Here is a 10,995-nt window from a genome sequence, read left to right as displayed (position 1 = left end):
CTCAGTTCTTGGCAGGATAAAGCAGAGCTCCAAGTTTATGGCTCTCAACCTGTTAAAGCCCATAACTGACAAGTGATCTACTAAATGTGTGAATTAAATTAAAAACAGGAGACAACAAAAATTAGAGGAGAAAATTTAAATGGTGTGTAATTAAAGAAAATTTATAACATTTCCTGTGATTTTAGTTTCATGATGTAGCACTAATGCCTTTCAAATATGCTGCCACTGGTTTGAAGACACAAGCCCTATGTATTTATACCACTCCAATTATTATAATATGCAAGTAATTTAGCAGAGGTGCTGGGGCATCCCCAAATGTACTCTTAAGATTTCCAAGGGTTTGAAATTATTCTTTCTAGATCTTGTGCACCACAGGATTTTACTATTCCATGGGGTTTGTCTACATTACATGTTATTTGCAAGGCTATAAACATCAGCATTTAAACCAATCTCTAATAAGGATTAGGATAAACCTATAATGGGACACAGATTATCCCATATCTGCCCAGTGTGGGGTTTCTTGCACCTTTCTCTGAAAACATTTGATGTTGGCAAACCAGCACAGCAGGGGGCCCTGCACCCTCTACATGAGGTGCAAACTCCACCCACTCCGACCTGCTACCAGTGACCGGCCCACTCGAGAAGCAGATGGAGGGAGCCGAGACAAAGCCGTGGACCTGGCCCCGAATCCCCTCGCTGATCCCGCAGCCCCCCCGCTTCCTCCCACGTGAGCGCCTGATTTGGGGCGGGGGGGAGAGAAGGAGGCGCTGCTGTGCTGCTCGTTCCGCGACTCCCCATAGTTTGGACCCTCTCCGCTTCCCGTCCGCCTGAGGGTGACCGAGCGGCGGAGAGCAGGTGGCGCTCCAGAAGGTGGTGGCGGGGCACGGTCGTTGCGGCACCTGCCTCCCTTCCTCCCCTTCATAAGATGGCGGCGTGTCCTCCTCCTTCTCAGCAGTTCTGCGTGGCCGAGGAACGGAGCGGCCACTGCGCCGTGGTGGATGGGAACTTTCTCTATGTGTGGGGGGGATACGTGGTAAGCAGGGAGGAGGCGGCCTGGGGCATGAGGGGTGGGGTGGGCTTTGTTGCTACACGGCAGGGCCAACGCGCTGTGCCCCACGGCACCCTGGGCTGGGCGGGAGCAGCGGTTAGTAGCACCCGGGTTCCTCCGCTGCCCCCAGAGGAGCTACTGCTAACTGCGGATTAAGTCTTGGTCCTCGTGACAGGGCTGCAACCGCCACACGGACTGCGGGAAGGGGTGTGCACGTTCTTTACGTAAATTCGGTCGCTGATTGGTGGGGCGGGACATGCCGCGCGGGAAGGGAGCGGGTGTTTCAAATCTCAGCAGTCGAACGCTCGTGCTGTTGCGCTCGATTCTCAACGACCATAACGGCCGCCTCGCCGAGGTGAAGGGGCGCGTGGGTGGTGCCTCCAGGGAGCCCAAGGCTAGGAAATGAGCGTGGGGACTTCACTCCTGTCCCAGATACACTTCCCAGTGTCCTGATAAAGTGGGGTGTCCTGATAAAGATCGCACACACCCCTGTGCCCTATTCACATTTCCCATCTGCTCCAGTGGGGTGTCCTGATAAAGATCTCACACACCCCTGAGCCCTATTCACATTTCCCCTCTGCTCCAGGGGGGTGTCCTGATAAAGATCACACACACCCCTGTGCCCTATTCACATTTCCCATCTGCTCCTGTCGGGAGTGGTTTTCTGAATAAAACACACACCCACACCTGTCTGGCCCCCTTCCTGTTTCCCATCTGCTCAGGGAAGGGTTCCTTAGCAAAAATGCTTCCATTTGTACCTATGTGCTGTCCACCCAGTCACATTTACCAGCTGCTTCGGGACGGGACCCCAAGTAGGGACTCTTGTCATACGCACCTGTCCCCAGCCACCTTTTCTGTCAATGGTACCTAATGTGATTGTTCACTAAGCATGGGAAGTGTGACACAAATAAACCACCCAGACATTTTAATACACCAGACTGATAGGGTGTTAACTGTCACCAGAACAGAGGCAGCTAACAGGAGTTTTGGAGGGTATAGTTGTGGAGTCTGTGCTTGGAGGTAGCAGGACTTGATGAGTCGTGCATTTGATCTGGCTGTGGGTTCTTTGGCTGTTTGCTCTCTGTGTAGAGGCTGCACCGCTGGACCATAGGTACCTGAGTAAGCAGCTGAAATGGATCTGTTTGGTCAGCATAGCTGCTCTCTGGTGGTGAGGGGCAGAGTTGAACTGAGCTAAGCAGGGAGACTTGGTCACTTGCTAGGCAAACTCAAGAGCCCTGAACAGAGGGCAGCTAATAGGAGAGTTTCAGAGGGAATTAAGAGAAAGATTGTGAGAGGTTTTCCTTCCAGATTTGGTTCTACATGCGATTTCAAGATGGCCAGCAATGAACAGTGATGGTGACCTGTAACAGAGGTCTTTTTTTCTTTTCTTTACTGCATGAAGCCAGAAGCGACTTCCTGTTAATGAAATGCAAATTGGTGGCCATGCTGCAGGATTGGAGGGGCAAATAAAGATAGTATTGAGAAGCTGAGGCATTCCTAGACAGTCAGGTTCAGGAAACATTGGTACCCCAGATTCAAGGAAGAACAGAGCTGGCCACCAAGAAGTCAGAAAGGAAGTCTGAGATGCAGCCTGGTGGTTTGTAACGACCAGAAGCAAGAAATATGCTGGAAATAGACGAGGAAGGTCAGGCTGTGGCCCTCAGAGAGAAGAGGACTAGGAAGAATTCCACGCAGCCAGTAGTTTCCATTCAATACCAGGTCCTGTTTGGAAACAAAATCCAGCCGGTGCAAGGGAATGGAGAGATGTACAGGACACACCTCTTGATGTCAGCTTGGTCCAACCTGTAAGAAAATCAAGCTTTCCCACAAAGAGTTCTACAACTGTCCAAAGAAGACAGATGATCCTTGTTGGGGATTCAGTTCTCAGAAGAATTGAAAGAACATTCTGCAAGGGGCAGGTGGACATCAGGATGGTGTGCTGTCTTCCTGGAGCCAAGACATGAGACATTAATCCAAGATTGGATGGGCTTTTGAAGTTGACGGGAAAGGATCCATTGATGATGGTTCACATTGGCACCAATGACAGTGTGTTACAGGATATCTCTCAGAAGAGTGCTGAAGATGAATGTCCAGATGATCTTCTCTGAAATCGTTCCTGTCCCATGAGCACAGAAGTGAACCACTAGCTAGATAAGGGGTAGAGGGTTTTGGTTTTGTGGAACATTGGTTGGTCCACCTTCTGTGGGAAAAGGGGGTTGTATAGTATGTCTTCTCTGGCGCAAGCTGGCTAGAGTAGTCAGGAGGGATTTCAACTAATAACAAAAGGAAATGGTAAAACGAGGGAAGATATAAGCACTCACCACAACATTGAAATGTTGAGAATAAAATTAATCAAGGAACCAAAGGACCTGAAGAAAATAAATTATTTAATTGTCTATACACCAATGCTAGGACCCTGGTTAACAAACAAAAGGAATTGGAATTGCTCATTTAGAGCATAAATGTGATCTAATTGGTATTACTGAAACCTGGTACGATGATTCCCATGATGGGAATGTTAAAATCAATGGTTCTAACCTATTTAGGAAGGAGTGAGTTGGCAAAAGGGCACAGGCAGTAGCACTCTATGTCAAAAATGACATTACCTGTTTCCAGGTCACAGATAATTTTCTTCTAAGTTATCTTGAATGCTTCTGGTTACATGTCCTAACAGATAAAGCCCAAGATGGGGTACTAGTTGGTGTCTAGTACAGACCACCAAATCACATTAAGGAACAGGATGACTGGCTCCTTATGTACCTATCTATAATGTGTAGGGTGAAAAAGCTGCATGATCATAGACAACTTTAAATTTGAGTGACACATGCTGGAGATCTACTGCTTCCAGTACTAAAACATTCTTGAACATAAGAATGGCCAGACTGGGTCAGACCAGTGGTCCACCTAGCCCAGTATCCTGTCTTCTGACAGTGGCCCAATGCAAGGTGCTTCAGAGGGAATGAACAGAATAGGTAATCATCAAGTGATCCATCCCCTGTCGCCCATTCCCAGCTTCCGGCAAACTGAAGTTAGGGACACTTCAGAGCATGGTTTTGCATACTTATCCATCCTGGCTAATAGCCACTGATGAACCTATCCTCCATGAATTTACCTAGTTCTTTTTTGAACTCTTCTATAATCTTGGCCTTCACAACATCTTCTGGCAAAGAGTTCCATAGGTTTGACTGTGCGTTATGTGAAATATTTCCTTTTGTTTGTGTTTAATAGGCAGCAGATTAATTTCATGTGGTGACCTCCTAGTTCTTGTGTTATGAGAAGTAAATCTTTCTTATATACGTTCTCCATACCACTCATGATTTTATAGATCTCTATCATATCTTCCCTTAGTTGTCTCTTTTCCAAGCTGAAAAGTCCCAATCTTATTAATCTGTCCTCATATGGAAGCTGTTTCATAACCCCCAATCATTTTTGTTGCCCTTTTCTGTATCTTTTCCAATTCCAAAATATCTTTTTTGAGATGGGATGACCAGTTCTGAATGCAGTATTCAAGATGTGCGCATACCATGGATTTATAAGTTTATAAGTGACAATTTCCTAACTCAAAAGTGTTGAATCCAACTGTAAGGATATTTCAGGAGCACCAATCAGGCCCACAGATTACCTTACAAGCCTAGCAAAGCAGACAATCACTGCTTGCTGTAGCAGACAAATGCCACTGTAATTCCAAATTCAAATCCAAGGAACAGGTTTATTTTAGCATAGGCACAGAATGCCACACCCTAGTACAGTGGTTTTCAAACTTTTTTTCTGGCGACCCTGTTGAAGAAAATTGTTGATGCCCGCGACCCAATGGAGCTGGGAATGAGGGGTTTGGGGTGTGGGAGTGGCTCAGGGCAGAGAGTTGGGGTGTGGGGTTGAGGGCTGTGGGGTGGGGCTGGGAATGAGGGGGTCAGGGTGTGGGAGGGGGTCATGGCTCTGTGCTGTGGGTGCAGGCTCTGGGGTGGGGATGAGGGGTTTGGGGTGAAGGACGGGGATCTGGGTTGGGGGGGGGCTCAGGGCTGGGGCAGGGGATTGGGACACGGGCTTACCTCAGGTGGGTCCCGGTCAGCAATGTAGTGGGGGTGTAAGGTAGGCGTCCTGTCTGTCCTGGCACTGTGGACCGTGCTCTGCCCCGAAAACGGCCAGCAGCAGTTCTGGCTCCTAGGCGGAGGCGTGCGGCTTTTGCCTGCGCCCCCAGCTCCCTTTGGTTGATAAAAGTTTGATATATTGAGACTACTTAAGGCATTTGACATGGTACCGCACAAAATTTTGATTAAATTACTACAAACATATAAAATTAACATGGCATATATTTAAATGTGTTAAAAACTGGCTAACTGATAGGTCTCAAAATATAACTGTAAATGGGGAATCATCATAAAATGAGTGTATGTCTAGTGGGATCCTGCAAGGTTTTTGGCCCTACGCTATTTAAATTTTTTATCAATGATGTGGAAGAAAACAAATCCTTGATAAAATTGCAAATGGCACAAAAATTGGGGGAGTGGTCAGTAATGAAGCGGACAAGTCACTGATGTAGAGCAATCTGAATCACTTGGTAAGCTGGGTGCATGCAAACAATGCATTTTAATATGGGTAAATGTATACATCCAGGAACAAAGAATGTAGGCCATAGTTACAGGATGGGATACTTTAGCCTGGTAAGTAGTGACTCTGAAAAAGATTTGGGGGGTGTGGTGGATAATCAGCTGAATATGAAGTCCCAGTGTGATGCTGTGGCCAAAAAGACTAATGCAATACTTGGATGCATAAACAGCGGAATCCCAAGTAAGATTAGAGAGGTTATTTTACCTCCGTCTTCGGTATTGGTCCGACCGCTGCTGGAATATTGTGTCCAGTTCTGGTGTCCACGCTTAAAGAAGGATGTTGATAAATTGGAGAAGTTTCAGAGAAGATCCACAAGAATGATTAAAGGATTAGAAAACATGCCTGATAGTGATAGACTCAAGAAGCTCAATCTGTTTATTTTAACAAAGAGAAGGTTAAGGGGTGATTTGATTACAATCACATGGGGAACAAATATTTAATAATGGGCTCTTCAGAGTAGTAGAGAAAGGTATAATATGATCCAGTAGCTAGAAATTGAATCTAGACAAATTCAGACTGGAAATAAGGGCTGTAATTTTTAGGGCTGTCAACACTGGTCTACAATTTTTGAGAAGTCGTCTGCTTCAGAGATAAAATGTGCTATTTATTATGTATTTTGATGTGCTGAATTCAAATATGACAATTACAACAACTGATTGGCTACTGTTTCTAAGATACTTAAGTTTTTACATTTTATGTGTATGTATATTGTGTAGATAGTAGAGTTTTAATCATAAATTGTAAACCTAGGTCTTTTCATGTGTTTATGGTTGCTTTACATGATAATATTTCACCTGTCCTGTTTATGTAACACTTTAAAAATCAGCAAAAGGGTTATATAAATAAAATTTCTTATGAAACAAAAGGCAAAAAACTATTATGTACATAGTTTAGTCCTAATTCAGTGTCTACTCGGCGCCTCTTGGCTTGTCTCTTGTATTCATTAAATGGAGCATCTCTTGTCACTGTCCAGCAATAGTCTGCAAGCCTTGATGGGCTCCATTTGCCCTGATAGCGTTTCTCCATTGTTGCAATGTCCTGGTGAAATCGCTCGCCGTGCTTGTCGCTCACTGCTCCGCAGTTCGGTGGAAAAAAATCTAGATGAGAGTGCAAAAAAATGTATCTTTAGTGACATGTTGCAACCAAGGCTTTTGTATGCCTTGAGGAGGTTTTCCACCAACCACCTGTAGTTGTCTGCCTTGTTGTTTCCGAGAAAATTTATTGCCACTAACTGGAAGGCTTTCCATGCCGTCTTTTCCTTGCTACGCAGTGCATGGTCAAATGCATCATCTCGAAGAAGTTCACGAATCTGAGGACCAACAAAGACACCTTCCTTTATCTTAGCTTCACTTAACCTTGGAAATTTTCCACGGAGGTACTTGAAAGCTGCTTGTGTTTTGTCAATGGCCTTGACAAAGTTCTTCATCAGACCCAGCTTGATGTGTAAGGGTGGTAACAAAATCTTCCTTGATTCAACAAGTGGTGGATGCTGAACACTTTTCCTCCCAGGCTCCAATGACTGTCGGAGTGGCCAATCTTTCTTGATGTAGTGGGAATCTCTTGCACGACTATCCCATTCGCAGAGAAAACAGCAGTACTTTGTGTATCCAGTCTGCAGACCAAGCAAGAGAGCAACAACCTTCAAATCGCCACAAAGCTGCCACTGATGTTGGTCATAGTTTATGCACCTCAAAAGTTGTTTCATGTTGTCATAGGTTTCCTTCATATGGACTGCATGACCAACTGGAATTGATGGCAAAACGTTGCCATTATGCAGTAAAACAGCTTTAAGACTCGTCAATGAACAGTCTCCACTCATCTGGATCGTGAACGATGTTGAGGGCTGCCATCACACCATCGATGTTGTTGCAGGCTACAAGATCACCTTCCATGAAGAAGAATGGGACAAGATCCTTTTGACGGTCACGGAACATGGAAACCCGAACATCACCTGCCAGGAGATTCCATTGCTGTAGTCTGGAGCCCAACAGCTCTGCCTTACTCTTGGGTAGTTCCAAATCCCTGACAAGGTCATTCAGTTCACCCTGTGTTATGAGGTGTGGTTCAGAGGAGAAGGATGGGAGAAAATGTGGGTCCTGTGACATTGATGGTTTAGAACCAGAAGTTTCATCCTCTTCCTCTTCCTCGTCTGACTCAAGTGAGAATGATTCTAGTGCATCAGGAACCGGCAGTCCTTCTCCGTGGGGTACTGGGCGTATAGCTGATGGAATGTTTGGATAAGGCACAGTCCACTTTTTCTTCTTTGACACATCTTTCCCAACTGGAGGCACCATGCAGAGGTAACAATTGCTGGTATGATCTGTTGGCTCTCTCCAAATCATTGGCACTGCAAAAGACATAGATTTCCTTTTCCTGTTCAACCACTGGCGAAGATTTGTTGTACAAGTGTTGCAGCATATGTGTGGGGCCCGCCTCTTGTCCTGATCTCCAATTTTGCAGCCAAAATAAAGGTGATAGGCTTTCTTAACCAGAGTGGTTATACTGCGCTTTTGTGATGCAAAAGTCACTTCACCACAAACATAGCAGAAGTTATCTGCACTGTTCACACAAGTACGAGGCTCACTTTGTCTAAACAGAAATGTGTCCCTTTGCAAAATCAAACACTGACAAATAAGAGAGCACGACACTGTATGATTTCTAGAGCTGATATAGGGCAATTTGTTCAGCAGAGTGATGTAAGCTTCGTTATGATTGCATCATCCATGACTTCTAGGAATAACATGATGCAATTCATATCATGTATGACGCAATACCAGCTTCAGATTGCATCATTCATTGTTTTGCCTAAAAAGCAAGTACTGTCCAAACCCAGGCATAGATTTATTCATAGATCCAGTCAAAGATGTATTTTAGTCATTTCTGGTTTAAATTGAGATCCCTTTCCTTTATAACTCACTTATCCTCCGCCATTCCCAAGTCAAGGGTCGTATATACTGACCCAATAGCATATCTTGAAAACTAGAGCCAATCAACAATTTTAAGCATCATTTTCGTTCTCAGTGACCCAGAATTAGTAACGTTTGACTACATTTATTTCAGAAGCATTTTGGCTGTAGAGCAGTGCAATTAATCGCAGTTAACTCCATGCAATTAACTCAAAAAAATTAATCGTGATTTAAAAAATTAATTGCAGTTTTAATTGCAATGTTAAACAATACAATACCAATTGAAATGTATTAAATATTTTGGATGTTTTTCTACATTTTCAAATATAATGATTTCAATTACAACACAGAATACAAAGTGTACAGTGCTCACTTTATACAGGTCTGTCGCATCTGACGCGCATTTAACATGCACGATTTCAGCTTTACGCGGTCGGCAAAAAAAAAAAAGACAGAGAAATAACAATTTTAATACTGTACCTGTAGTGTGGGCGATTCCGCCCGCCATTCATCTCGATGTAATTTTGACTATACGCGGTTTTCGCTTTACGCGCTAACCGCGGAACGGAACCCCCACGTAAGATGAGACTCGCCAGTATTACTTTTGATTACAAATATTTGCATTGTAAAAATGACAAAAGAAATGGTATTTTTCAGTTCACCTCATACAAGTACTGTAGTGCAATCTCTATCGTGAAAGTGCAACTTACAAATGTGGATTTTTTTTTTTGTTACATAACTGCACTCAATAACAAAACAATGTAAAACTTTAGATCCTACAAGTCCACTCAATCCTACTTCTTGTCCAGCCAATTGCTAAGAGAAATAAGTGTGTTTACATTTACGGGAGATAATGCTGCCCGCTTCTTATTTAGAATGTCACCTGAAAGTGAGAAAAGGCATTCGCATGGCACTTTTGTAGCCACCATTGCAAGGTATTTACGTGCCAGATATGCTAAACATTCGTATGCTTCTTCATGCTTTGGCCCCCATTCCAGAGGACATGCTTCCAGGCTGATGATGCTTGCTTAAAAAAATGCGTAAATTAAATTTGTGACTGAACTCCTTGGAGGAGAATTGTATGTCTCCTGCTCCATGGCTTTACCCGCATTCTGCCATATACACCTCTGCCCCGATATAACGCGACCCGATATAACACGAATTCGGATATAACGCGGTAAAGCAGCGCTCCAGGGGGGTGGGGCTGCACACTCCGGTGGATCAAAGCAAGTTCGATATAACGCGGTTTCACCTATAACACGGTATGATTTTTTTGGCTCCCGAGGACAGCATTATGTCGGGGTAGAAGTATATTTTGTATTATGGTAGTCTAGAATGACGACCCAGCATATGTTGTTTGATTTAAGAACACTTTCGCTGCAGATTTGACAAAACACAAATAAGGTTCCAATATCAGATTTCTAAAGATAGCTACAACACTCAACCCAAGGTTTAAGAATCTGAAGTGCCTTCCAAAATCTGAGGGAGGAGGTGTGGAGTATACTTTCAGAAGTCTTAAAAGAGCAACATTCTGATGCAGAAACTACAGAACCTGAACCACCAACAAATAAAATCAACCTTCTGTTTGTGGCATCTGACTCAGATGATGAAAATGAACATGTGTCGGTCCACACTGCTTGGGATTGTTATCAAGCAGAATTTGTCATCAGCATGGACGCATGTCCTCTGGAATGGTGGTTGACACATGAAGGGACATAAGAATCTTTAGCACATCTGGCACGTAAATATCTTGCGACGTCGGCTACAACAATGCCATGCAACGCCTGTTCTCACTTTCAGGTGACATTGTAAGCAAGAAGCAGGCAGCATTATCTCCTGCAAATGTAAACAAACTTGTTTGTCTGAGTGATTGGCTGAACAAGAAGTAGGACTGAGTGGACTTGTAGGCTCTAAAGTTTTACATTTTTTTTTTTTGAATGCAGTTATTTTTTTACATAATTCTACATTTGTAAGTTCAACTTTCACGATGAAGAGATTGCACTACATTATTTGTATTAGCTGAATTGAAAAATACTATTTCTTTTGTTTTTTCCAGTGCAAAGATTTGTAATAAAAAATATAAAGTGAGCATGATCCACTTTGTATTCTGTGTTTTTAATTGAAATTAATATATTTGAAAATGTAGAAAACATCCACAAATATTTAAATAAATGGTATTCTATTATTGACCGCATTTTTAATCATGCAATTAATCGTGATTTTTTTTTTTAAATCACATGACAGCCCTAATAATTTTTTACCAGTAAGAGTAATTAACGATTGAAACAATTTACTAAGGCTTATGGTGAATTCTCCATCCCTGCCAATTTTTAAACAAAGATTGGATATTTTTCTAAAATATATGCTCTAGGAATTATTTTGGGGAAGTTCTATGGCCTGTGTAATACAGAAGGTCAGATTCGATGATCACAG

The 10,995-nt window shown here is 43.4% G+C and overlaps 1 protein-coding gene across 3 annotated transcripts in view; it reads left to right on the top strand.

The window, feature by feature from the left end:
* The first annotated feature begins 584 nt into the window (after positions 1–584).
* Positions 585–10,995, top strand: part of KLHDC1 (kelch domain containing 1) — a 56,339-nt gene continuing 45,928 nt past the window's right edge. For 2 of the 3 annotated variants that reach the window (XM_024224405.2, XM_024224402.2), the window contains exon 1: positions 767–1,033. In XM_024224405.2, coding sequence (XP_024080173.1) covers positions 926–1,033 — 108 coding nt within the window. In that variant the 5' untranslated portion in view covers positions 767–925. Of the gene's footprint in view, positions 728–766; positions 1,034–10,995 lie in introns of those variants that run through there. The other variant, XM_024224403.3, reaches the window with a different exon arrangement.

Source organism: Terrapene carolina, unplaced genomic scaffold (assembly GCF_002925995.2).
Source record: "Terrapene carolina triunguis isolate 2854851 unplaced genomic scaffold, T_m_triunguis-2.0 Scaffold189, whole genome shotgun sequence".
In the NCBI taxonomy this organism is placed as follows: Eukaryota; Metazoa; Chordata; order Testudines; family Emydidae; genus Terrapene; species Terrapene triunguis.
The sequence above is the reverse complement of the archived record's forward strand: the minus strand, read 5'-3'. Positions and strand labels throughout refer to the sequence as shown.